General features: G+C 46.4%; 1 protein-coding gene across 6 annotated transcripts in view; it reads right to left on the reverse strand.

The window, feature by feature from the left end:
- The window catches only part of utrn (utrophin), a 407872-nt gene that overhangs the window by 24307 nt on the left and 355575 nt on the right, over nt 1-27990 (reverse strand). For 4 of the 6 annotated variants that reach the window (XM_065026301.1, XM_065026302.1, XM_065026300.1 and 1 more), the window contains 4 exons: nt 22531-22667; nt 14099-14137; nt 13601-13666; nt 12630-12695 (listed from right to left, as the gene is read on the reverse strand). In XM_065026301.1, coding sequence (XP_064882373.1) covers nt 12630-12695; nt 13601-13666; nt 14099-14137; nt 22531-22667 — 308 coding nt within the window. The remainder of the gene's footprint in view (nt 1-12629; nt 12696-13600; nt 13667-14098; nt 14138-22530; nt 22668-27990) is intronic. The other 2 variants (XM_065026304.1, XM_065026305.1) reach the window with 2 other exon arrangements.

A 27990-nucleotide genomic window follows, 5' to 3' on the forward strand; every position in this document is an offset into this window, starting at 1 on the left:
TTACACGGATCAGTCGTCCTGGTCCCTTTGCAGAAAAACAGCCCCAAAGCATGATGTTTCCACCCCCATGCTTCACAGTAGGTATGGTGTTCTTTGGATGCAACTCAGCATTCTTTGTCCTCCAAACACGACGAGTTGAGTTTTTACCAAAAAGTTATATTTTGGTTTCATCTGACCATATGACATTCTCCCAATCTTCTTCTGGATCATCCAAATGCTCTCTAGCAAACTTCAGACGGGCCTGGACATGTACTGGCTTAAGCAGGGGGACACGTCTGGCACTGCAGGATTTGAGTCCCTGGCGGCGTAGTGTGTTACTGATGGTAGGCTTTGTTACTTTGGTCCCAGCTCTCTGCAGGTCATTCACTAGGTCCCCCCGTGTGGTTCTGGGATTTTTGCTCACCGTTCTTGTGATCATTTTGACCCCACAGGGTGAGATCTTGCGTGGAGCCCCAGATCGAGGGAGATTATCAGTGGTCTTGTATGTCTTCCATTTCCTAATAATTCCTCCCACAGTTGATTTCTTCAAATCAAGCTGCTTACCTATTGCAGATTCAGTCTTCCCAGCCTGGTGCAGGTCTACAATTTTGTTTCTGGTGGCCATAGTGGAGTTTGGAGTGTGACTGTTTGAGGTTGTGGACAGGTGTCTTTTATACTGATAACAAGTTCAAACAGGTGCCATTAATACAGGTAACGAGTGGAGGACAGATGAGCCTCTTAAAGAAGAAGTTACAGGCCTGTGAGAGCCAGAAATATTGCTTGTTTGTAGGTGACCAAATACTTATTTTCCACCATAATTTGCAAATAAATTAATAAAAAATCCTACAATGTGATTTTCTGGATTTTTTCCCCTCATTTTGTCTGTCATAGTTGAAGTGTACCTATGATGACAATTACAGGCCTCTCTCATCATTTTAAGTGGGAGAACTTGCACAAATTGGTGGCTGACTAAATCCTTTTTGCCCCACTGTAAGTGCGTGTTTATATGTGTGTGTGTATCAGTGTGTGTGTATCAGTGTGTGTGTATCAGTGTGTGTGTATCAGTGTGTGTGTATCAGTGTGTGTGTATCAGTGTGTGTGAGCTAAGACTCAGATGGAGGAGTTGGAGAGATGAAGAGGCTCTAGAGATCAAGCGTAGGTGGAACAGAATTAGATATGACTTAAAAAAAAAACACTTGAAATCAAAAAGCGTGAAATAAAAGGGAATCAGATTAATCCTTGGCAGAGTACAAGCTGTTCAAACACCCCACACAAGCAAATTGATGATTGGCTGCGTTCAAATCAGCTTAGACAGGATTTACAGCTGTTTAAAATGCTTGTCCACAGATTCCAGGGACTTGATCCTTTTAAAGGAAGCATCGCTAACTCACCTGTTAACGTTGACACAAGGACGCAGGGTGACATTAGACCTACCGCTGCATTGTGTTTTGGGTTTAGATTTACCAATTGTGTCCTTATCCCAAAATGGCTGACACACTCAAAAAAATGGAATAAAATGTCTCTCAAAGAGTAGAGTGGGAAATCTACTTCTGAACAAAAAAAAAAGAGTAAAATCATGATGAAAGCAGGCCATATAATGGGATATTAGCTGAGTAGACAGGGCTAGAACATAACTACAGTGGTTATACTTACTGGGCTGATGTGAGGAACAACGAGATGAGAGGATAAATGGTTGGAGCCTGGAGGGTGTTTCTACCCTGCTACTTCTAATGTTACTATCACATTAACCTTCTTCCTCATCATTACCTGATTATCACTGACTCTGTGTATTTGTCCTGTTTCTGTACTTAAAAAAATAATTATATTATAATAAAAATTGTACCCCATTTATTCTCCCAAATTGCGATCCAGACAGATCTTGTCTCATTGCTGCAACTCCCCAACGGGCTTGGGAGTCTCTCTCTCTCTGAAGCAGAGTTGTTAGGCAGAGTAAAATCAGAGCAGAAAAGCACGTTCTGTCCATTACTGTGGTGAAATGGTACTTGGGGGAGTCTCAAGCACCGCCTGTTTTAAAATAGAGCTTTTAAGAGGAGAAGGCAGGGGGACAGAGGGAGGTGGGGGGCAGGGGGACAGAGGGAGGTGGGGGCAGGCGGACAGAGGGAGGTGTGGGGGCAGGCGGACAGAGGGAGGTGGGGGGCAGGGGGACAGAGGGAGGTGGGGGGCAGGGGGACAGAGGGGGACAGAGGGAGATGTAGGGGCAGGCGGACAGAAGGAGGTGGGGGGCAGGCGGACAGAAGGAGGTGGGGGCAGGCGGACAGAAGGAGGTGGGGGCAGGGGGACAGAGGGAGGTGGGGGCAGGGGGACAGAGGAGGTGGGGGGCAGGGGGACAGAGGGAGGTGGGGGCAGGGGGACAGAGGGAGGTGTGGGGGCAGGCGGACAGAGGGAGGTGGGGGGGGCAGGCGGACAGAGCAGGCGTACACGTGAATGTGTAAAGTTGGTCGCGCTGTGAGAATCAAGACCCTAGTCTCCCCACGCTGCCTCTCTCTCTCCTCCTACCTTTCTGTCACTCTCTTCCCTCTCTCTCTCCTATCTGTCTATCGTGCTCACTGTCTCTGATTCTAGATCTGTCATGCAGTTGTCTCTAGCCTCCTCATCCCTTCATATGCTCTTTTGTGTGTGGGTAGATTTTTTGGGCAACGTGTCCTCACTGAAAAAATCCCACTTCATTGTACACACACACACACACACACACACACACACACACACACACACACACACACACACACACACACACAAACAGGATAACTGCAGATTTCAGCTCTTGTATCAGAGCAGGTTGAGAGATCATCTAATTCTAATGTCTAAACACAGAATCAAAGAGGGTGACCAGAGACCTCCAACCAGCATCACAGAGGGTGACCAGAGACCTCCAACCAGCATCACAGAGGGTGACAAGAGATCTCCAACCAGCATCACAGAGATCTCCAACCAGCATCACAGAGGGTGACCAAAGACCTTCAACCAGCATCACAGTGGGTGACCAGAGACCTCCAACCAGCATCACAGAGGGTGACCAGAGACCTCCAACCAGCATCAAAGAGGGTGACCAGAGACCTCCAACCAGCATCACAGAGGGTGACAAGAGATCTCCAACCAGCATCACAGAGGGTGACCAAAGACCTTCAACCAGCATCACAGTGGGTGACCAGAGACCTCCAACCAGCATCACAGAGGGTGACCAGAGACCTCCAACCAGCATCAAAGAGGGTGACCAAAGACCTTCAACCAGCATCACAGAGGGTAACCAGAGACCTCCAACCAGCATCACAGAGGGTGACGAGAGACTTCCAACCAGAATCACAGAGGGTGACCAGAGACCTCCAACCAGCATCACAGAGGGTGACAAGAGATCTCCAACCAGCATCACAGAGGGTGACCTGAGACCTCCAACCAGCATCACAGAGGGTGACCAGAGACCTCCAACCAGCATCACAGAGGGTGACCAGATATCTTCAACCAGCATCACAGAGGGTGACCAAAGACCTTCAACCAGCATCACAGAGGGTGACCAGAGATCTCAACCAGCATCCCAGAGGGTGACCAGAGATCTCCAACCAGAATCACAGAGGGTGACCAAAGACCTCCAACCAGCATCACAGAGGGTGACCAGAGATCTCAAACCAGCATCACAGAGGGTGTGACCTCACAGGGCATCAGAGTTTAGAGAACTCATTCCCCCGATTAGGATCTCAGCTGGGAATAGTTCTCAACATGCCCTCCAGACAGCTTTAAGGGTATACAGAAACACTCAACCTTTCACACACAACACACACACATCTGGAGCTTCAGCATGTTCCTTCTCTTTGTACTGCTAACTGCCTCTCTATCTTTTGTGATCTCTTCTCCCTCTCTCCCCTCGCCTTTTCTTTCTAAACTACTCTTTCCAAGGTCTTTATCAAAGCAAACCATCGTTCTCTCCGTAACATATCCCTATCTAATATCCACTCTTTTCATCGTTATCTTTCTCCCCCGTGCGTAATTCAAACTTCTTTCCTCCCTCTCAGTTCTTCTGTCTCCCATTCTCTTTCTCTCACCCATTCCCTCCCCCTCTTGTTTTTTATCCTCTCCCCATCTTGTTTTATATCCTCTCCCCATCTTGTTTTCTATCCTCTCCCCCATCTTGTTTTCTATCCTCTCCCCATCTTGTTTTCTATCCTCTCCCCATCTTGTTTTCTATCCTCTCCCATCTTGTTTTATATCCTCTCCCCATCTTGTTTTCTATCCTCTCCCCCATCTTGTTTTCTATCCTCTCCCCCATCTTGTTTTCTATCCTCTCCCCATCTTGTTTTATATCCTCTCCCCATCTTGTTTTCTATCCTCTCCCCATCTTGTTTTCTATCCTCTCCCCATCTTGTTTTCTATCCTCTCCCCATCTTGTTTTCTATCCTCTCCCCCATCTTGTTTTCTATCCTCTCCCCATCTTGTTTTCTATCCTCTCCCCATCTTGTTTTCTATCCTCTCCCCCATCTTGTTTTATATTCTCTCCCCATCTTGTTTTCTATCCTTTCCCCATCTTGTTTTTTATCCTCTCCCCATCTTGTTTTATATCCTCTCCCCATCTTGTTTTCTATCCTCTCCCCATCTTGTTTTCTATCCTCTCCCCATCTTGTTTTTTATCCTCTCCCCATCTTGTTTTATATCCTCTCCCCATCTTGTTTTCTATCCTCTCCCCATCTTGTTTTCTATCCTCTCCCCATCTTGTTTTCTATCCTCTCCCCATCTTGTTTTATATCCTCTCCCCATCTTGTTTTCTATCCTCTCCCCCATCTTGTTTTATATCCTCTCCCCATCTTGTTTTTTATCCTCTCCCCATCTTGTTTTCTATCCTCTCCCCCATCTTGTTTTATATCCTCTCCCCATCTTGTTTTCTATCCTCTCCCCATCTTGTTTTCTATCCTCTCCCCATCTTGTTTTTTATCCTCTCCCCCATCTTGTTTTATATCCTCTCCCCATCTTGTTTTCTATCCTCTCCCCATCTTGTTTTCTATCCTCTCCCCATCTTGTTTTCCATCCTCTCCCCATCTTGTTTTCTATCCTCTCCCCATCTTGTTTTCTATCCTCTCCCCATCTTGTTTTTTATCCTCTCCCCATCTTGTTTTCTATCCTCTCCCCATCTTGTTTTCTATCCTCTCCCCATCTTGTTTTCTATCCTCTCCCCATCTTGTTTTCTATCCTCTCCCCATCTTGTTTTCTATCCTCTCCCCATCTTGTTTTCTATCCTCTCCCCATCTTGTTTTATATCCTCTCCCCATCTTGTTTTCTATCCTCTCCCCATCTTGTTTTCTATCCTCTCCCCATCTTGTTTTCTATCCTCTCCCCCATCTTGTTTTATATCCTCTCCCCATCTTGTTTTCTATCCTCTCCCCATCTTGTTTTCTATCCTCTCCCCATCTTGTTTTTTATCCTCTCCCCATCTTGTTTTCTATCCTCTCCCCATCTTGTTTTTTATCCTCTCCCCATCTTGTTTTCTATCCTCTACCCCATCTTGTTTTCTATCCTCTCCCATCTTGTTTTCTATCCTCTCCCCATCTTGTTTTCTATCCTCTCCCCATCTTGTTTTCTATCCTCTCCCCATCTTGTTTTATATCCTCTCCCCATCTTGTTTTCTATCCTCTCCCCCATCTTGTTTTCTATCCTCTCCCCATCTTGTTTTCTATCCTCTCCCCATCTTGTTTTCTATCCTCTCCCCATCTTGTTTTCTATCCTCTCCCCATCTTGTTTTCTATCCTCTCCCCATCTTGTTTTATATCCTCTCCCCATCTTGTTTTATATCCTCTCCCCATCTTGTTTTCTATCCTCTCCCCATCTTGTTTTCTATCCTCTCCCCATCTTGTTTTATATCCTCTCCCCATCTTGTTTTCTATCCTCTCCCCCATCTTGTTTTATATCCTCTCCCCATCTTGTTTTCTATCCTCTCCCCATCTTGTTTTTTATCCTCTCCCCATCTTGTTTTCTATCCTCTCCCCATCTTGTTTTCTATCCTCTCCCCATCTTGTTTTTTATCCTCTCCCCATCTTGTTTTCTATCCTCTCCCCATCTTGTTTTCTATCCTCTCCCCATCTTGTTTTATATCCTCTCCCCATCTTGTTTTCTATCCTCTCCCCATCTTGTTTTTTATCCTCTCCCCATCTTGTTTTCTATCCTCTCCCCCATCTTGTTTTCTATCCTCTCCCCATCTTGTTTTCTATCCTCTCCCCATCTTGTTTTATATCCTCTCCCCATCTTGTTTTCTATCCTCTACCCCATCTTGTTTTCTATCCTCTCCCATCTTGTTTTATATCCTCTCCCCATCTTGTTTTCTATCCTCTCCCCCATCTTGTTTTCTATCCTCTCCCCATCTTGTTTTATATCCTCTCCCCATCTTGTTTTTTATCCTCTCCCCATCTTGTTTTATATCCTCTCCCCATCTTGTTTTCTATCCTCTCCCCATCTTGTTTTCTATCCTCTCCCCCATCTTGTTTTCCATCCTCTCCCCATCTTGTTTTATATCCTCTCCCATCTTGTTTTCTATCCTCTCCCCCATCTTGTTTTCTATCCTCTCCCCATCTTGTTTTATATCCTCTCCCCCATCTTGTTTTCCATCCTCTCCCCATCTTGTTTTCTATCCTCTCCCCCATCTTGTTTTCTATCCTCTCCCCATCTTGTTTTCTATCCTCTCCCCCATCTTGTTTTCTATCCTCTCCCCATCTTGTTTTCTATCCTCTCCCCATCTTGTTTTCCATCCTCTCCCCATCTTGTTTTATATCCTCTCCCCATCTTGTTTTCTATCCTCTCCCCCATCTTGTTTTATATCCTCTCCCCATCTTGTTTTCTATCCTCTCCCCATCTTGTTTTTATCCTCTCCCCATCTTGTTTTCTATCCTCTCCCCATCTTGTTTTCTATCCTCTCCCCATCTTGTTTTCTATCCTCTCCCCATCTTGTTTTTATCCTCTCCCCATCTTGTTTTCTATCCTCTCCCCATCCATCTCTATCCTCCCCATCTTGTTTTCTATCCTCTCCCATCTTGTTTTATATCCTCTCCCCATCTTGTTTTCTATCCTCTCCCCATCTTGTTTTTATCCTCTCCCCATCTTGTTTTTATCCTCTCCCCATCTTGTTTTCTATCCTCTCCCCATCTTGTTTTCTATCCTCTCCCCATCTTGTTTTCTATCCTCTCCCCATCTTGTTTTCTATCCTCTCCCCATCTTGTTTTCAATCCTCTCCCCCATCTTGTTTTATATCCTCTCCCCATCTTGTTTTATATCCTCTCCCCATCTCTGTTTTCTATCCTCTCCCCATCTTGTTTTCTATCCTCTCCCCATCTTGTTTTATATCCTCTCCCCATCTTGTTTTCTATCCTCTCCCCATCTTGTTTTCTATCCTCTCCCCATCTTGTTTTCTATCCTCTCCCCCATCTTGTTTTCTATCCTCTCCCCATCTTGTTTTCTATCCTCTCCCCCATCTTGTTTTCTATCCTCTCCCCCATCTTGTTTTCTATCCTCTCCCCATCTTGTTTTCTATCCTCTCCCCATCTTGTTTTCTATCCTCTCCCCCATCTTGTTTTCTATCCTCTCCCCCATCTTGTTTTCTATCCTCCCTCTTTCCAATTTATTGTTCTCCGTCTCTTCAATTACTATCATCAGCGGTCCACAGACCAGATAATGACAGGTAGGAGGACAGAGTCTAACGGTTACTGACAGGTAGGAGGACAGAGTCTAATGGTTACTGACAGGTAGGAGGACAGAGTCTAATGGTTACTGACAGGTAGGAGGACAGAGTATAATGGTTACTGACAGGTAGGAGGACAGAGTCTAATGGTTACTGACAGGTAGGAGGACAGAGTCTAATGGTTACTGACAGGTAGGAGGACAGAGTCTAATGGTTACTGACAGGTAGGAGGACAGAGTATAATGGTTACTGACAGGTAGGAGGACAGAGTCTAATGGTTACTGATAGGTAGGAGGACAGAGTCTAATGGTTACTGACAGGTAGGAGGACAGAGTCTAATGGTTACTGACAGGTAGGAGGACAGAGTCTAATGGCTACTGACAGGTAGGTGGACAGAGTCTAATGGTTATTGACAGGTAGGAGGACAGAGTCTAATGGTTACTGACAGGTAGGTGGACAGAGTCTAATGTTTATTGACAGGTAGGAGGACAGAGTCTAATGGCTACTGACAGGTAGGAGGACAGAGTCTAATGGCTACTGACAGGTAGGAGGACAGAGTCTAATGGTTACTGACAGGTAGGAGGACAGAGTCTAATGGTTACTGACAGGTAGGAGGACAGAGTCTAATGGTTACTGGCAGGTAGGAGGACAGAGTCTAATGGTTACTGACAGGTAGGAGGACAGAGTCTAATGGTTACTGACAGGTAGGAGGACAGAGTCTAATGGTTACTGACAGGTAGGAGGACAGAGTCTAATGGTTACTGACAGGTAGGAGGACAGAGTCTAATGGCTACTGACAGGTAGGAGGACAGAGTCTAATGGTTACTGACAGGTAGGAGGACAGAGTCTAATGGTTACTGACAGGTAGGAGGACAGAGTCTAATGGTTACTGGCAGGTAGGAGGACAGAGTCTAATGGTTACTGACAGGTAGGAGGACAGAGTCTAATGGTTACTGGCAGGTAGGAGGACAGAGTCTAATGGTTACTGACAGGTAGGAGGACAGAGTCTAATGGTTACTGACAGGTAGGAGGACAGAGTCTAATGGCTACTGACAGGTAGGACGACAGAGTCTAATGGTTACTGATAGGTAGGAGGACAGAGTCTAATGGTTACTGACAGGTAGGAGGTCTGAGTCTAATGGTTATTGACAGGTAGGAGGACAGAGTCTAATGGTTACTGACAGGTAGGAGGACAGAGTCTAATGGTTACTGACAGGTAGGAGGACAGAGTCTAATGGTTACTGACAGGTAGGAGGACAGAGTCTAATGGTTACTGACAGGTTGGAGGACAGAGTCTAATGGTTACTGACAGGTAGGAGGACAGAGTCTAATGGTTACTGGCAGGTAGGAGGACAGAGTCTAATGGTTACTGACAGGTAGGAGGACAGAGTCTAATGGCTACTGACAGGTAGGTGGACAGAGTCTAATGGTTACTGATAGGTAGGAGGACAGAGTCTAATGGCTACTGACAGGTAGGAGGACAGACTAATGGTTACTGACAGGTAGGAGGACAGAGTCTAATGGTTACTGGCAGGTAGGAGGACAGAATCTAATGGTTACTGACAGGTAGGAGGACAGAGTCTAATGGTTACTGACAGGTAGGTGGACAGAGTCTAATGGTTACTGACAGGTAGGAGGACAGAGTCTAATGGTTACTGACAGGTAGGAGGACAGACTAACGGTTACTGACAGGTAGGAGGACAGAGTCTAATGGTTACTGACAGGTAGGTGGACAGAGTCTAATGGTTACTGACAGGTAGGAGGACAGAGTCTAATGGTTACTGACAGGTTGGAGGACAGAGTCTAATGGTTACTGACAGGTAGGAGGACAGAGTCTAATGGTTACTGACAGGTAGGAGGACAGAGTCTAATGGTTACTGGCAGGTAGGAGGACAGACTAACGGTTATTGACAGGTAGGAGGACAGAGTCTAATGGCTACTGACAGGTAGGAGGACAGACTAACGGTTACTGACAGGTAGGAGGACAGAGTCTAATGGTTACTGACAGGTAGGAGGACAGAGTCTAATGGCTACTGACAGGTAGGAGGACAGAGTCTAATGGTTAATGACAGGTAGGAGGACAGAGTCTAATGGTTACTGACAGGTAGGAGGACAGAGTCTAATGGTTACTGACAGGTAGGAGGACAGAGTCTAATGGTTACTGACAGGTAGGAGGACAGAGTCTAATGGTTACTGACAGGTAGGAGGACAGAGTCTAATGGTTACTGACAGGTAGGAGGACAGAGTCTAATGGTTACTGACAGGTAGGTGGACAGAGTCTAATGGTTACTGGCAGGTAGGAGGACAGAGTATAATGGTTACTGGCAGGTAGGAGGACAGAGTCTAACGGTTACTGACAGGTAGGAGGACAGAGTCTAATGGTTACTGGCAGGTAGGAGGACAGAGTCTAATGGTTACTGACAGGTAGGAGTACAGAGTCTAATGGTTACTGGCAGGTAGGGGGACAGAGTCTAATGGTTACTGACAGGTAGGAGGACAGAGTCTAATGGTTACTGACAGGTAGGAGGACAGACTAACGGTTACTGACAGGTAGGAGGACAGAGTCTAATGGTTACTGACAGGTAGGAGGACAGAGTCTAATGGTTACTGACAGGTAGGAGGACAGAGTCTAATGGTTACTGGCAGGTAGGAGGACAGAGTCTAATGGCTACTGACAGGTAGGAGGACAGAGTCTAATGGTTACTGACAGGTAGGATGACAGAGTCTAATGGTTACTGACAGGTAGGAGGACAGAGTCTAATGGTTACTGACAGGTAGGAGGACAGAGTCTAATGGCTACTGACAGGTAGGAGGACAGAGTCTAATGGCTACTGACAGGTAGGACGACAGTGTCTAATGGTTACTGACAGGTAGGAGGACAGAGGGGAAACAGTTACTAATGGTTACTGACAGGTAGGTGGACAGAGGGGAAACAGTTACTAATGGTTACTGACAGGTAGGTGGACAGAGGGGAAACAGTTGCTAATGGAAACGGTTACTAATGGTTACTGACAGGTAGGTGGACAGAGGGGAAACAGTTACTAATGGTTACTGACAGGTAGGTGGACAGAGGGGAAACAGTTACTAATGGTTACTGACAGGTAGGTGGACAGAGGGGAAACAGTTACTAATGGTTACTGACGGGTAGGTGGACAGAGGGGAAACAGTTACTAATGGTTACTGACAGGTAGGTGGACAGAGGGGAAACAGTTACTAATGGTTACTTACAGGTAGGTGGACAGAGGGGAAACAGTTACTAATGGTTACTGACAGGTAGGTGGACAGAGGGAAACAGTAGCTCATGGTTACTGACAGGTAGATGGACAGAGGGGAAACAGTTACTAATGGTTACTGACAGGTAGGTGGACAGAGGGAAACAGTTACTAATGGTTACTGACAGGTAGATGGACAGAGGGGAAACAGTTACTAATGGTTACTGACAGGTAGGTGGACAGAGGGGAAACAGTTACTAATGGTTACTGACAGGTAGGTGGACAGAGGGGAAACAGTTACTAATGGTTACTGACAGGTAGGTGGACAGAGGGGAAACAGTTACTAATGGTTACTGACAGGTAGGTGGACAGAGGGGAAACAGTTACTAATGGTTACTGACAGGTAGGTGGACAGAGGGGAAACAGTTACTAATGGTTACTGACAGGTAGATGGACAGAGGGGAAACAGTTACTAATGGTTACTGACAGGTAGGTGGACAGAGGGGAAACAGTTACTAATGGTTACTGACAGGTAAGTGGACAGAGGGGAAACAGTTACTAATGGTTACTGACAGGTAGGTGGACAGAGGGGAAACAGTTACTAATGGTTACTGACAGGTAGGTGGACAGAGGGGAAACAGTTACTAATGGTTACTGACAGGTAGGTGGACAGAGTCTAATGGCTACTGACAGGTAGGACGACAGTGTCTAATGGTTACTGACAGGTAGGAGGACAGAGGGGAAACAGTTACTAATGGTTACTGACAGGTAGGTGGACAGAGGGGAAACAGTTACTAATGGTTACTGACAGGTAGGTGGACAGAGGGGAAACAGTTGCTAATGGAAACGGTTACTAATGGTTACTGACAGGTAGGTGGACAGAGGGGAAACAGTTACTAATGGTTACTGACAGGTAGGTGGACAGAGGGGAAACAGTTACTAATGGTTACTGACAGGTAGGTGGACAGAGGGGAAACAGTTACTAATGGTTACTGACGGGTAGGTGGACAGAGGGGAAACAGTTACTAATGGTTACTGACAGGTAGGTGGACAGAGGGGAAACAGTTACTAATGGTTACTTACAGGTAGGTGGACAGAGGGGAAACAGTTACTAATGGTTACTGACAGGTAGGTGGACAGAGGGGAAACAGTAGCTCATGGTTACTGACAGGTAGATGGACAGAGGGGAAACAGTTACTAATGGTTACTGACAGGTAGGTGGACAGAGGGGAAACAGTTACTAATGGTTACTGACAGGTAGATGGACAGAGGGGAAACAGTTACTAATGGTTACTGACAGGTAGGTGGACAGAGGGGAAACAGTTACTAATGGTTACTGACAGGTAGGTGGACAGAGGGGAAACAGTTACTAATGGTTACTGACAGGTAGGTGGACAGAGGGGAAACAGTTACTAATGGTTACTGACAGGTAGGTGGACAGAGGGAAACAGTTACTAATGGTTACTGACAGGTAGGTGGACAGAGGGAAACAGTTACTAATGGTTACTGACAGGTAGATGGACAGAGGGGAAACAGTTACTAATGGTTACTGACAGGTAGGTGGACAGAGGGGAAACAGTTACTAATGGTTACTGACAGGTAAGTGGACAGAGGGGAAACAGTTACTAATGGTTACTGACAGGTAGGTGGACAGAGGGGAAACAGTTACTAATGGTTACTGACAGGTAGGTGGACAGAGGGGAAACAGTTACTAATGGTTACTGACAGGTAGGTGGACAGAGGGGAAACAGTTACTAATGGTTACTTACATGCTTCCTGTAGCTGAGCTGCTGTCAGTGGGCAGAGAACCGTTGGAGCGTTCCATCTGAGCCAGCCTGAGAAACACAGATACAGTCATTAGCTGGATTAGTTCAGAAACGTTACCATGAGGGTCAACGCCTACCAAACACTGCTGGGTACAGATGCAACCCCTGTTGGCTAGTGGACCATTCTAGCTGAATGGATGAAATGTAACATAACATAAGGAGTGGACGGCAGACATCAGGCAGAGTTTAGCCCAACAGCTAGGGGATCAGCCATCGCAATATGGGACCCAGTTATGACATGAGATGGATTATGGTACAGTGCTGCACATGGCCGGGACGAGAGGTTCGGAGCCACACCGGTCAAATCCTATTGGGCACGGCGGGAGTGTATGTGTGTGTTGTGTTAGATCTATGCGGTTGGGATGGGGAACACAGTTGATTACTGGCCCTGGCCTTGGTGCTCTCACACACACACACACACACAGAGACAGGCTCACACACACACACACACCCACCCACCCACCCACCCACCCACCCACGGTAATTAGATTGGGCCAGCAGATGAAAGGCTCTATGTATTGAGCTGTGTAATAAAGAGAGGGAGCGAGGGGAGCCTCATAGCTCCTAGGGAGATGAAGACAAAGAGAACATGATCCCTACTCTGGCCCAAGGCTGACATTGGGATAGCTTTGTTAATGCAGAGTCTGTCTGGCTGTGTGTGTGTGAGTGTCAAGGCAGCTTGTTATCTGGTAACAGTCAGGGGCTGTAGTGATTCACCTGTGGGTTAATGGTTAATGAGAAGGAAAGATCCATGTCAGAATAGCATATGGAATGGCTGGCACTAAGGGGGCACAGTCAAATTGGCAGGGGAGGCGAGCCCTACTGTCTCTACCCTTAATGGACAATAGTCTGGCATAGACAGTCATTGGTATACCAAGTACGTGTAAGGTTTGTGTGATGGTAGTGTACAGTACCTGCTAGCATACTGCTCTATCCTGGAATGAGTGTCATCATGAGAGAACTGGGGAGACTGGGAAAGCCTGAAGAGAGGGAATGGAGGGGTGGAGATGGGTACAACATGAAACACAATGACAACCAAAAAGACTTCAATCAAATGAAACAATCAGCAGCTAGAAATCTAGGAGAATATAATCAACAAAGAACCAACAGAAGATTGTGCTGATCTAGGAAGTCGGGCCAAGAGTTACGGAACTGCTAATGGGATGGAGAGGAGGTTAGGAGGAAGAGGAGCCATGAGTTACGGAACTGCTAATGGGATGGAGAGGAGGTTAGGAGGAAGAGGAGGCTGTAAAGGGGAGAGTTTGGTAGGTTGGTTGGTCAATCGGGCAGACAGGCAACATGCGGTATGACGGCTTAGTGGGGGTGGTGAGTTGTGGATGCAGCGACAGGGAGGAGGGCAGACTGTTCAGGGGCATTCTGATCTCCCTGGGGAGGGGCATGCAGATACTCACTCATACTGCTCCGGGCACATGCTGATGAGAGTGACAGGACTGTAAGAGAAACGCAGGGAGGGAGGGAGGGGACAACAATCTTTAGGGCCACATCACATGAACAAGGTCAAGAACCAAATGCAACAGGAGGAGAGTACAGGTGGTAGGGTTCCAACCAATGATGTATATAAACCCTGGATTGCTGATGCTATGTATTGGCCAGTGAGAAGCATGGTCGGCCATATTGGTACTCCCCAGTAGGATCAGTCCTCCATAGGAATGAATGGAATTCTACACTATTTCAAATATATGTTTCAAGGACAAAATTACATTGATTTATGTCTTTTTTCCTGTAGTGAGGACAGTAACATTAGTCATTTCAAAAATATATACTTTAAGGAAAATGTTTTTTTTATATATTTGTTCATGTTTATTTTTATGTTTAGCTCACATAATATACCTTATGCATGAAGGTGTCTGTAATAGAATGTCAAAACGAATGTAGACATTAATACATGTAGCTTCTATAGCTTCCAAAATATGTTTTACAAAGGTGGGAGGTACCAAGATGGAAGCATGGTGGCTTCAACACAGCACCCCCTATCGGTCATCTACATAGAAACTCAGCAAAAAAAGAAACGTCCCTTTTTCAGGACCCTGTATTTCAAAGATAATTCATAAAAATCCAAATAACTTCACAGATTTTCATTGTAAAGGGTTTAAAGACTGTTTCCCATGCTTGTTCAATGAACCATAAACAATTAATGAACATGTACCTGTGGAACGGTCGTTAGGACACTAACAGCTTACAGACGGTAGGCAATTAAGGTCACAGTTATGAAAACTTAGAACACTAAAGAGGCCTTTCTACTGACTCTGAAAAACACCAAAAGAAAGATGCCCAGGGTCCCTGCTCATTTGTGTGAACGTGCCTTAGGCATGCTGCAAGGAGGCATGAGGACTGCAGATGTGGCCAAGGCAATAAATTGCGGTGTCCGTACTGTGAGGTGCCTAAGACAGCGCTACAGGGAGAGGATGGACAGCTGATCGTCCTCGCAGTGGCAGACCACGTGTAACAACACCTGCACAGGATTGGTACATCCGAACATCACACCTGCGGGACAGGTACAGGATGGCAACAACAACTGCCCGAGTTACACCAGGAACACACAATCCCTCCATCAGTGCTCAGACTGTCCGCAATAGGCTGAGAGAGGCTGGACTGAGGGCTTGTAGGCCAGTTGTAACCGGCAACAACGTCACCTATGGGCACAAACCCACCGGCGCTGGACCAGACAGGACTGGCAAAAAGTGCTATTCTCTGAAGAGTCACGGTTTTGTCTCACCAGGGGTGATGGTCGGATTCGCGTTTATTGTCGAAGGAATGAGTGTTACACCGAGGCCTGTACTCTGGAGCGGAATCGATTTGGAGGTGGAGGGTCCGTCATGGTCTGGGGCGGTGTGTCACAGCATCATCGGACTGAGCTTGTTGTCATTGCAGGCAATCTCAACGCTGTGTTACAGGGAAGACATCCTCCTCCCTCATGTGGTACCCTTCCTGCAGGCTCATCCTGACATGACTCTCCAGCACGACAATGTCACCAGCCATACAGCTCGTTCTGTGTGTGATTTCCTGCAAGACAGAAATGTCAGTGTTCTGCCATTGCCAGCGAAGAGTCCGGATCTCAATCACATTGACCTGGTCTGGGACCTGTTGGATCAGAGGGTGAGGGCTAGGGCCATTCCCCCCAGAAATGTCCGGGAACTTGCAGGTGCCTTGGTGGAAGAGTGGGGTAACATCTCACAGCAAGAACTGGTAAATCTGGTGCAGTCCATGATGAGATGCACTGCAGTACTAAATGCAGCTGGTGGCTGTTACTTTGATTTCGACCTCGTTTGTTCAGGGACACATTATTCAATTTCTGTTAGTCACATGTCTGTGGAACTTGTTCAGTTTATGTCTCAGTTGTTGAAACTTGTTATGTTCATATTTACACATGTTAATGTGTAACAAATATTTACACAAGTTAATTTAGCTGAAAATAAAAGCAGTTGACAGTGAGAGGACATTTCTTTTTTTTCCTGAGTTTACATCCAAACCATTGGTTCCAACCAGCGGCTATGCTTAGAATAGCCAGAAGGGGGCGACAACAGGGGCAAGCAGTAGCACACAGGCAGAAGCCCACCCCGAATCCTAACCTTTACCATTATTCGGGAAAACTGGCCTTAGACCAGCATCTAGGAGCCCATCCAAATAGAATCTCCCCTTTAGTCTTGGGGCTATGGTCCAATGGTTTCTAATGATTCAACTATTCATTTCCAAGTGATAATTGAGTCCCTATTTAAAGGATGTTAGTGGAATATTCCCATATCTTTGTCGCCCCAGGCCTGTACTTAGTGTAGTTGTTAAGTATGCGTTTTAAGTTTCTGCACTGATTACAAGGACATTCACCACTATAATTAGGCATACTGGACATTTGACAGCACAACCAAAATGATCAAGAGATCATATTCAATCTGTCTTTCACTTATTACAGTGTCATTTCATGTGCAGTCTTCAAAATGAAAATCTATTTCTAAACATTCAGGGTTGTACTGCACAGCGCACACAGATGAAACACCTTGGGAAAGAAAAATGAATTTAATATAGCGAGAAGGAACGGTTGCTAAATATAGATGTGATAGGAAGAGACGCATCTTGTTATTTTGGAGATGGAGAGGATGTTTAGATAATGGCTTGGGTGCTCTGAAGGTTACTGGTGTTTTTGTTCGCAATGTGAAAGTGGAGACAGTGAAACAAAGCGCTGCATCGTGGATAAGTGTCTCTCACAGTGGGAAAGAAAGCAGTAGTCGTCACTTCTCTGCCCGCGAGGAGACTCCTACTGCACCAGATCCCTCAGGGAGGGAGAGATTCTGCTGTCTGCGGTGAGCTACCACTTTGTGCAGCCCCGTCAACTGGTGCCATTAGGAAGTGGGCTTTTTCACCTGAGAGCAGCACCAACCAGGGTTTGAGTTGATTTGTTTAAAGCCATTCACTGCTGTGCTGAGCTCTTCAAGTTTCTTCTTTTCTTCACGACAGGCTGGGCCAGGGGTGTTGTAACCTCCGGATGGGTGCACTCTTGTGAAAAAAATGAAGAGAGCGAGGGAGGAAGGGAGACCTTGGGAGAGTTTAGCTCTGAAAAATGTTGCTGTTGCGAGTGCAGTCAGAAAAGGTAGCAGGAGTAAGATTCCTGGAGAGACAGTGATGTTGAGCCTAAAGAGTTGACTTTCCCCTGGGATGGCAGTGGGCCAAAGACAAGTCCACCTACATCCTACCTCCCTGGGCCTGTGGGATGGCAGTGGGCCAAAGACAAGTCCACCTACATCCTACCTCCCTGGGCCTGTGGGATGGCAGTGGGCCAAAGACAAGTCCACCTACATCCTACCTCCCTGGGCCTGTGGGATGGCAGTGGGCCAAAGACAAGTCCAACTACATCCTACCTCCCTGGGCCTGTGGGATGGCAGTGGGCCAAAGACAAGTCCAACTACATCCTACCTCCCTGGGCCTGTGGGATGGCAGTGGGCCAAAGACAAGTCCAACTACATCCTACCTCCCTGGGCCTGTGGGATGGCAGTGGGCCAAATACAAGTCCACCTACATCCTACCTCCCTGGACCTGTGGGATGGCAATGGGCCAAAGACAAGTCCACCTACATCCTACCTCCCTGGGCCTGTGGGATGGCAGTGGGCCAAAGACAAGTCCAACTACATCCTACCTCCCTGGGCCTGTGGGATGGCAGTGGGCCAAATACAAGTCCACCTACATCCTACCTCCCTGGACCTGTGGGATGGCAATGGGCCAAAGACAAGTCCAACTACATCCTACCTCCCTGGACCGGTGGGATGGCAATGGGCCAAAGACAAGTCCAACTACATCCTACCTCCCTGGGCCTGTGGGATGGCAGTGGGCCAAATACAAGTCCACCTACATCCTACCTCCCTGGACCTGTGGGATGGCAATGGGCCAAAGACAAGTCCAACTACATCCTACCTCCCTGGGTTTGTGGGATGGCAGTGGGCCAAATACAAGTCCAACTACATCCTACCTCCCTGGGCCTGTGGGATGGCAGTGGGCCAAAGACAAGTCCACCTACATCCTACCTCCCTGGGCCTGTGGGATGGCAGTGGGCCAAAGACAAGTCCACCTACATCCTACCTCCCTGGGCCTGTGGGATGGCAGTGGGCCAAGACAAGTCCACCTACATCCTACCTCCCTGGGCCTGTGGGATGGCAGTGGGCCAAAGACAAGTCCACCTACATCCTACCTCCCTGGGCCTGTGGGATGGCAGTGGGCCAAAGACAAGTACACCTACATCCTACCTCCCTGGGCCTGTGGGATGGCAGTGGGCCAAAGACAAGTCCACCTACATCCTACCTCCCTGGGCCTGTGGGATGGCAGTGGGCCAAAGACAAGTCCACCTACATCCTACCTCCCTGGGCCTGTGGGATGGCAGTGGGCCAAAGACAAGTCCACCTACATCCTACCTCCCTGGGCCTGTGGGATGGCAGTGGGCCAAAGACAAGTCCAACTACATCCTACCTCCCTGGGCCTGTGGGATGGCAGTGGGCCAAAGACAAGTCCAACTACATCCTACCTCCCTGGGCCTGTGGGATGGCAGTGGGCCAAATACAAGTCCACCTACATCCTACCTCCCTGGACCTGTGGGATGGCAATGGGCCAAAGACAAGTCCAACTACATCCTACCTCCCTGGACCAGTGGGATGGCAATGGGCCAAAGACAAGTCCAACTACATCCTACCTCCCTGGACCTGTGGGATGGCAATGGGCCAAAGACAAGTCCACCTACATCCTACCTCCCTGGGCCTGTGGGATGGCAGTGGGCCAAAGACAAGTCCAACTACATCCTACCTCCCTGGGCCTGTGGGATGGCAGTGGGCCAAAGACAAGTCCAACTACATCCTACCTCCCTGGGCCTGTGGGATGGCAGTGGGCCAAAGACAAGTCCAACTACATCCTACCTCCCTGGGCCTGTGGGATGGCAGTGGGCCAAAGACAAGTCCAACTACATCCTACCTCCCTGGGCCTGTGGGATGGCAGTGGGCCAAATACAAGTCCACCTACATCCTACCTCCCTGGACCTGTGGGATGGCAATGGGCCAAAGACAAGTCCAACTACATCCTACCTCCCTGGACCGGTGGGATGGCAGTGGGCCAAAGACAAGTCCACCTACATCCTACCTCCCTGGACCTGTGGGATGGCAGTGGGCCAAAGACAAGTCCAACTACATCCTACCTCCCTGGACCTGTGGGATGGCAGTGGGCCAAAGACAAGTCCAACTACATCCTACCTCCATGGGCCTGTGGGATGGCAGTGGGCTAAAGACAAGTCCACCTACATCCTACCTCCCTGGGCCTGTGGGATGGCAGTGGGCCAAAGACAAGTCCACCTACATCCTACCTCCCTGGACCTGTGGGATGGCAGTGGGCCAAAGACAAGTCCAACTACATCCTACCTCCCTGGGCCTGTGGGATGGCAGTGGGCCAAAGACAAGTCCACCTACATCCTACCTCCCTGGGCCTGTGGGATGGCAGTGGGCCAAAGACAAGTCCACCTACATCCTACCTCCCTGGGCCTGTGGGATGGCAGTGGGCCAAAGACAAGTCCACCTACATCCTACCTCCCTGGGCCTGTGGGATGGCAGTGGGCCAAAGACAAGTCCAACTACATCCTACCTCCCTGGACCTGGTAAACGGAGCAAGCAGCCTTCAATAGGATTCATATTATCATGTCAACATTATAGATGTATTGCATTGTACAATAATCACATGGCAAACAAAAAGCAAACATACCTCATATAATACATTTACTAGTCTATTTCTGACTAAATCACTTTTCTTTACAAAGTGTGTGGAGGGCATTTGTCTTTCAAACGGTGTCATAACTATTTTCTGGTAGAGTTTTTCACACGTCTCTGCATTGAACTATGTTCCTGGCAGGCAGAGTGTGTCTGTGTGGGTATTATTGTATCAGGGGAAGGGGCTGACTGGGAGGTACAAAGACAACAGTAGAGCCAACGGTAATGGACCTTGGACAGACACTGAGAGACAGCGAAACACAGAGTTTTAAAGTTAAGGGGAAGGATGGGCAATTTTGATTTGCAAAGCCTTGATGAGATGACACTGTGTGTGCAGAGTGCAGAATATATTGTGATGCCAATTCTGATCCAATAGAGAGATGTTGCTGGAGCGGAAACAACAACGAGCCTACGTGGTACCGAGTTGTGTTGAGTAAAACGCTGCCCTCATCAGTATGGTTTACAGGATGTTGTATTGTGTCATGTAGTATATTGTACCTTTTTCCTGTACACACTTCTATGCCAGTGCACCTCAATAGTCTTGAAGGACAAGCCACCCTGACACTCTTTCCTCCCCTCCACTCCTCTATCAGGGGGCTTAAGAACACCTGTGCACTCTGACACCTTTTCATGCCTCCTGTCAGAGACAGACAGACAGACAGAGGTGGTGCTGGGAACAGGGAAACATCGCCATATGTTCGAAGGGGAATATCATTAGCCCTCGCTCGCTACCACATCCTCCGCTAGGGCTTTCCACTCAGTTTGACAGAAGTGTGTGTGCGAATGTCTCTTCAGAATGTGTCTATATCTGTGCTGTGTTATTGACTCCACCCAAATCAAATCAATGAGATAAAGATGGAGAGAGAAAGAGAGAGTGAAAGAGGAAGTCTGAGTTAATGTGTTTTAAGACGAGTCCCCAAAAGCACAAACTCCAACCCACACAACACCTAAACTCATCAGTCTCCCTGCTAGAGTTAAAGCAGTATACAGTATTATCCTGAACTCTTCCAAATACGGAGGTGAACAGCACATAACACACCAAGCTAGGAGGCTCAGACACGTCTTTCACATTAACACGTGTCTCTGTGTCTAATCAGAAATCCTATTTGGCGTGTAATGAAGGAAGAAGAGAGAGGGGGCATGAGAGAGTGAGAGATCAAATCAAATTGTATTTGTCACATGCGCTGAATACAACAGGTGTGGCTTTGTTTCTCCCTCCCTTCCTCTCTCAGAGATGGCCTGATTCACTATCTCCACACACTGAATGTCAGTGTGTTTCTGTGTGCGTATATGTTTGTGTGTGTATGTATGTGTGTGTGTGTGCATGTGTGTGTCATTGTGTGGGCTTAAAAGTAAGAATTGCAGACTCAGTGCAATAAGTTTCTGCTGTAAAACTGCCTGTATTGTACCAGACTTCCAGAAGTTTGTGGATGGTAGAGAAGTCAGGCGGGAGAAGAAAAGTGGAAAATGAATGTCATGGAATAGTCATATTTCTCCAAGTCTCCATTTCATAGCAGCTTTTTAAGGAATCTCTCTACCATTTCCCACCTTTTAAAAGGGATCTGTCAGGGAGACACTGCTGCAGGGATAGCGGGAGGAAAGCAGAACGGAGAGAGAGGAGAGGAATGAAGAGGGTGGGCCAGTCTATCTGAGGAGTGGACATCTGAACTGTGTGTGTGTGTGTGTGTGTGTGTGTGTGTGTGTGTGTGTGTGTGTGTGTAACTTCTTTGGGGTAAGGTTGGATTCACAGTTTGTTTTTAATATTCACTTGTGCAACTCAAGTAGAAGTAGAAGGGGAGAGAGAGCGAGAGAGAGAGAGAAACAGAGAGAGAGAAACAGAGAGAGAGAGAAACAGAGAGAGAGAGAAACAGAGAGAGAGAGAAACAGAGAGAGAGAGAAACAGAGAGAGAGAGAAACAGAGAGAGAGAGAAACAGAGAGAGAGAGAAACAGAGAGAGAGAGAAACAGAGAGAGAGAGAAACAGAGAGAGAGAGAGAGAGAGAAACAGAGAGAGAGAGAGAGAGAGAAACAGAGAGAGAGAGAAACAGAGAGAGAGAGAAACAGAGAGAGAGCGAGAGAGAGAGAAACAGAGAGAGAAACAGAGAGAGAAACACAAAAATAAATAAATAGAGAGGGAGAGAGAGGGAGGGAGAAAGAGAGAAGGAGGGATGCACAAACATGGAAAGATACTGAGACAGAAGATATAGCAAAAAGCAGAGGGTGAGATATTGAGATGTGGAGAGAGAGGGAGACATGTTCTAGGGAGCTGTTAGTATATAGAGACAGAAGGTTCAGATCATAGAAGGGGACATAACTCACACCTCAAGAGGGGGCACTCACCACCCTCCACTAGCATCTGCATAATCTGTAACGCTAGTTAAACACCATTACTGAGGATTTATGTGTGTCCGAGCAGGCGACTGGTGAAAGATCGAGACGGACTCACTCCAGAGCAGAGCAGCAGCTCTGTGCAACACAGGAGATATATGGCCTGAGTCTTCCAGGGGGTATAACAGTCTACAGACAGGGAGAGGAAATGAGTGTTGACAGAGGGCTCACCCAGGCAACACAACGACCCCCTTCCTCCCAGGTACCTACGTCTCCATATTGTCTCCTTCTAGAAACGTCTGGACCGGTAAGTAGCCCAGCCGGGGGTGCTTGGCAAAGTACTTCTTGGAGCGGAACTTGTTTTTCAGCACCTTGGTGAAATCACGCATGTCCTCACCCGAAGTAGTCTGGAAGAGTGAGAAAGGGATGAGACATTTTGTAAGAAGGAGTTCATTGGTTCATTAGAAAACGCATCTTCTAAGAAAGTGGCGGATTCTGCTTTGCCAGTGAAAGTCCTATTATCACGGTGCCCTGACCTAAAGAGGGCCTATTCTTCCTAGGATTCAGGGAACAGCTAGGGAGATTCAACTTCCACAAACACACACCTAAGCAGGGGAACACACATAAACACACTGTGACGCAAAGGAACACACAGTCTATTGAGTTCATATGGCTTTTAGCTAATATGTAGAACACAACACATCCTGAGAGAGAGAGAGAGAGAGAGAGAGAGATGGATTTAGAGTTAGATAAACTTCCATTTTTTTGTCAGGAACATATACAGGATGCTGATTTTGGACGGAATTACGGAATCACCTGGAAGGTTTACAACTACCAAGGATTATTATTCTATACAGCAAATTCTCTGGAAAACAACAGAAACCTGAAAACACCATCCAACCTGGAAATGAGTGAGTAATGTTTAGTCTTGAAACTATATTTTATTTCCAAAAGCCAAGAAGAAAAATACACTACATTACGTTATAAGGACTGAATTCTAATATAAGGCTGCCAAGCTTGATATAGCTTCAATTACCACTGACATGTCAAGTGAGAGGTGTCAAAGCCCTTTAGCCCAACAATGGCAGGAGAGTCAAACAGTCTACTCCAACCAAATGGAGAGGCCTTAGAAGCTGCCTCCCGCTGTTAAAATACAGTACCCTGTGTATGTAAAGAATGATAAGGCAAGAATAGATTACAAAATAAAGCTCCTTATGGAAAATCAAGAGAGACTTTTTAGGAACATCAGCAACCTTATCCTCCACACAAACCATCCCCTGGCATGGCACAGTGCTATATTAGCACACTACCCCTTTGTAACCTCTTGATACAAGCCATCCCGGGTCCGGGATCGTGAATACAGCCTCAAGCTCATTAGCATAACGCAACGTTAACTATTCATGAAAATCGCAAATGAAATGAAATAAATATGCTAGCTCTCAAGCTTAGCCTTTTGTTAACAACACTGTCATCTCAGATTTTCAAAATATGCTTTTCAACCAGCAAAACAAGCATTTGTGTAACAGTATTGATAGCTAGCGTAGCATTTAGCGTAGCATTTAGCGTAGCATTCAGCGGGCAACATTTTCACAAAAACAAGAAAAGCATTCAAATAAAATCATTTACCTTTGAAGAACTTCAGATGTTTTCAATGAGGAGACTCTCAGTTAGATAGCAAATGTTCAGTTTTTCCCAAAATATTATGTGTAGGACAAATAACTCCGTTTTGTTCATCACGTTTGGCTACGAAAAAAACCTGTATCCAGGAGTGTAATTATCTCTGCAAGCTCATTAGCATAACGCAACGTTAACTCTTCATGAAAATCGCAAATGAAATGAAATAAATATGCTAGCTCTCAAGCTTAGCCTTTTGTTAACAACACTGTCATCTCAGATTTTCAAAATATGCTTTTCAACCAGCAAAACAAGCATTTGTGTAACAGTATTGATAGCTAGCGTAGCATTTAGCGTAGCATTCAGCGGGCAACATTTTCACAAAAACAAGAAAAGCATTCAAATAAAATCATTTACCTTTGAAGAACTTCGGATGTTTTCAATGAGGAGACTCAGTTAGATAGCAAATGTTCAGATTTTCCAAAAAGATTCTTTGTGTAGGAGAAATCGCTCCGTTTTGTTCATCACGATTGGCTACCAAAAAACCCTGAAAATTCAGTCATCAAAACGCCTAACTTTTTTCCAAATTAACTCCATAATATCAACTGAAACATGGCAAACGTTGTTTAGAATCAATCCTCAAGGTGTTTTTCACATATCTCTTCGATGATATATCGTTCGTGGAAGTCTGCTTTCTCCTCTGAATCACATGGAAGAATGCTTGCAGCTGAAGATTACGCACCAATTTCGACAAAGGACACCGGGCGGACACCTGGTAAATGTAGTCTCTTATGGCCAATCTTTCAATGATAAGCCTACAAATACGTCACAATGCTGCAGACACCTTGGAGAAAGTGTAGGCTCGTTCAGGGCGCATTCACAGCCATATAAGGACACAATGGAAAACAGCGCCTTTGCTCACTTCCTGTTTGAAGTTTCATCTTGGTTTCGCCTGTAGCATCAGTTCTGTGGCACTCACAGATAATATCTTTGCAGTTTTGGAAACGTCAGAGTTTTTTCTTTCCAAAGCTGTCAATTACATGCATAGTCGAGCATCTTTTCGTGACAAAATATCTTGTTTAAAACAGGAACGTTTTTTATCCAAAAATTAAAAGTGCGCCCCCTATCTCGAAGAAGTTAAGAGAGGGGGTGTTAACGTCTTGGTGACAGGGGGGCAGTATTGAGTAGCTTGGATGAATAAGGTGCCCAGAGTAAACTGCCTGCTACTCTGTCCCAGATGCTAATATATGCATATTATTAGTATTATTGGATATTAAAAACTCTGAAGTTTCTAAAACTGTTTGAATGATGTCTGTGAATATAACAAAACTCATATGGCAGGCGAAAACCTGAGACAAATCCAACCAGGAAGTGGGAAATCTGAGGTTTGTAGTTTCATTTAAGTGATTGCCTAACCAATATGCTGTGTCTATGGGGCCAGATTGCACTTCCCAAGGCTTCCAGCAGATGTCAACAGTCTTTAGAAAGTTGTTTGAGGCTTCTATTGTGGAAGGGTGTTGAATAAGATCTGTTTCAACAAGTGGACTAGGCTGTGGCCAAACAGTTGTTTACTGCGTGGTCACGTGGGCGCGCCGTTCCTTCTTTTTCCTCTGTAATGAATACGCTATTGTCCGGTTGGAATTTTATTGAACATGTATTATAAAAAGACCCTAAGGATTGATTGTAAACATCGTTTGACATGTTTCTACAAACTGTAATGGTACTCTTTTGACTATTCTTCTGGATTTTGCGCTCGCACATTGTGCCTTTGGAATAGTGAATTAAACGTGCGAAAAAAACGGAGGTATTTGGACATAAATATGGACGTAATTGAACAAAACAAACATATTTTGTGGAAATGGGAATCCTGGGAGTGCATTCCGATAAAGATCAGCAAAGGTAAGTAAAGATTTATAATGCTATTTATAACTTTTGTTGACTCCACAACTTGGCGGGTAACTGTATGGCTTACTTTTGTGGCTGAACGCTGTTCTCAGATTATTGAATATTGTGCTTTTGCCGTAAAGCTTTTTTGAAATCTGACACGGCGGTTGCATTAAGAGCAAGTTCATCTTTAATTCTATGTAAAACATGTATCTTTCATCAAAGTTTATGATTAGTATTTCTGTTATTTGATGTGGCTCTCTGCAATTTCTCCGGATGTTTTGGAGGCATTGAACATGGCGCCAATGTAAACTGAGGTTTTTGGATATAAATATGAACTTGATCGAACAAAGCATACATGTATTGTGTAACATTGAGTCCTGGGAGTGTCATCTGATGAAGATCGTCAAAGGTTAGTGATTAATTTTAGCTATACTTCTGCTTTTTGTGACACCTCTCTTTAGTTGGAAAATGGCTGAATGCTTTCTGTGACCAGTTGCTGACCTAACATAATGATATGTTCTGCTTTCGCCGAAAATCCTTTTTGAAATCGGACACTGTGGTTGGATTAACGAGAAGTGTATCTTTAAAATGGTGTAAAATACTTGGTATGGTTGAGGAATTTTAATTATGAAATTTCTGTTGTTTTGAATTTGGCGCCCTGCAATTTCACTGGCTGTTGGCGAGGTGGGACGCTAGCGTCCCGAACGATCCCAGAGACGTTAACAAGGGGTGGAAACTCAGGATACTTGACAATGAGGACTCCGAGTCAGCTAATAAAAATCTCTATACGTCTGGAACAGTAATGGTACAGGGCAACCCCAAACAGTTTCAGCTGGACTTTCACCTAATCAAAAAATTAGCCCAGCAGGAGAAGGTCTCCCTTGAGAAAGATAACTCCACCCCGAACGGGGCAGACCAGACGTCTTCATTATATAACCCCACAGACGAGCCACCCCCAGTGGAAAGTCAACCTCCAAGCATAGAGTACTACCCTCTAATTGAAATGAAGGATACATTTACCCAGCTGGAGGTAAGGCAGGTTGAGCTGGAACAGCAGGTGATTACATTTCAGTCAGCACAGACCCAGACAACAGTCCAGCACAACAACACCCCCTTAACCGGACCCGGAGTGCTGGAGGTGGAGAGAGACATATCTGCACTCTGGACAGTGGTGAGACAACTTCAACAGGAGAAAGAGCAGGAGCAGGAGAAGAACAGAGCACTAGAGGAGAGGATCAGACTGCTGGAGGAGAGGTTGAGGGGGATGGCGTGTGACAGAGAACAACCCACTAGAGAGGTGGCCACCCCCACAGAGAAGCAAGCAGAAGAGCCCACCTCAGCACCCGACAAAAGTCTCGACATCACAGCAGAACAGTCCACACCAGACCCTGACCATAGCGTCGACATCACAGCAGAACAGACAAATGAAGAACCCCAAGCCCAGAGGCTCTCACCCCCTCTGAGCACCCCCCTGTCAGCCACCCTGATAACCCTTAAGACAAACCCCCCACACACACTGAGGACATATACAAGACACAAATTGTTCTCCTTATGGACTCAAATGGGAAATATATACAAGAAAAAAAAAACTTTTTCCCAAACACAGTGTGTCTAAACTCTGGTGTCCAAACACCCAGCGCGCCCTAGACTTTCTGTCTGAGGACCAACTAGGTTCACCTAGCCACATAATAATACACACAGGCACAAACGACCTGAGAACACAGCAGGAAAGGGTGGCCACAGCACTGAAGGGAGTGATTGAAAAAGCTTCTTCTACTTTCCCCAACGCACAAGTGGTTATCTCCACCCTGCTACCACGAAAAGACTTCCACCCTGCCACAATACAGCGGGTAAACGCAAGTATTTCCCGTGACTGTGCCTCAAAACCAAATGTTTTCCTGGCCCACCACTCCACCCTGGACTTGAACAGCCTCTAAGACCAGGTCCACCTCTACAAGGCAGCAGTGCCCACCTTTGCCCGGACTCTAAAGGACATCGCTCTCAAACGCAGCCCCAAAACTTCACACAGGAACAACAGATCAATAGACACCCTGCCCAGACATGCGGGACCCCCCCCTGAACCTACACATAGAGGACCCACTCCAAGAGGACCTACATCCAGACCACAGAACCCCCAGCCACATCCACACTCCCACCCGGACCAATCAACACCCCCCCCCCCACACGTCAACCATCCCCACTTACACTAGCCCAAGCCAATGGCATGTA

Source organism: Oncorhynchus nerka, linkage group LG13 (assembly GCF_034236695.1).
Source record: "Oncorhynchus nerka isolate Pitt River linkage group LG13, Oner_Uvic_2.0, whole genome shotgun sequence".
Lineage (NCBI taxonomy): Eukaryota > Metazoa > Chordata > Actinopteri > Salmoniformes > Salmonidae > Oncorhynchus > Oncorhynchus nerka.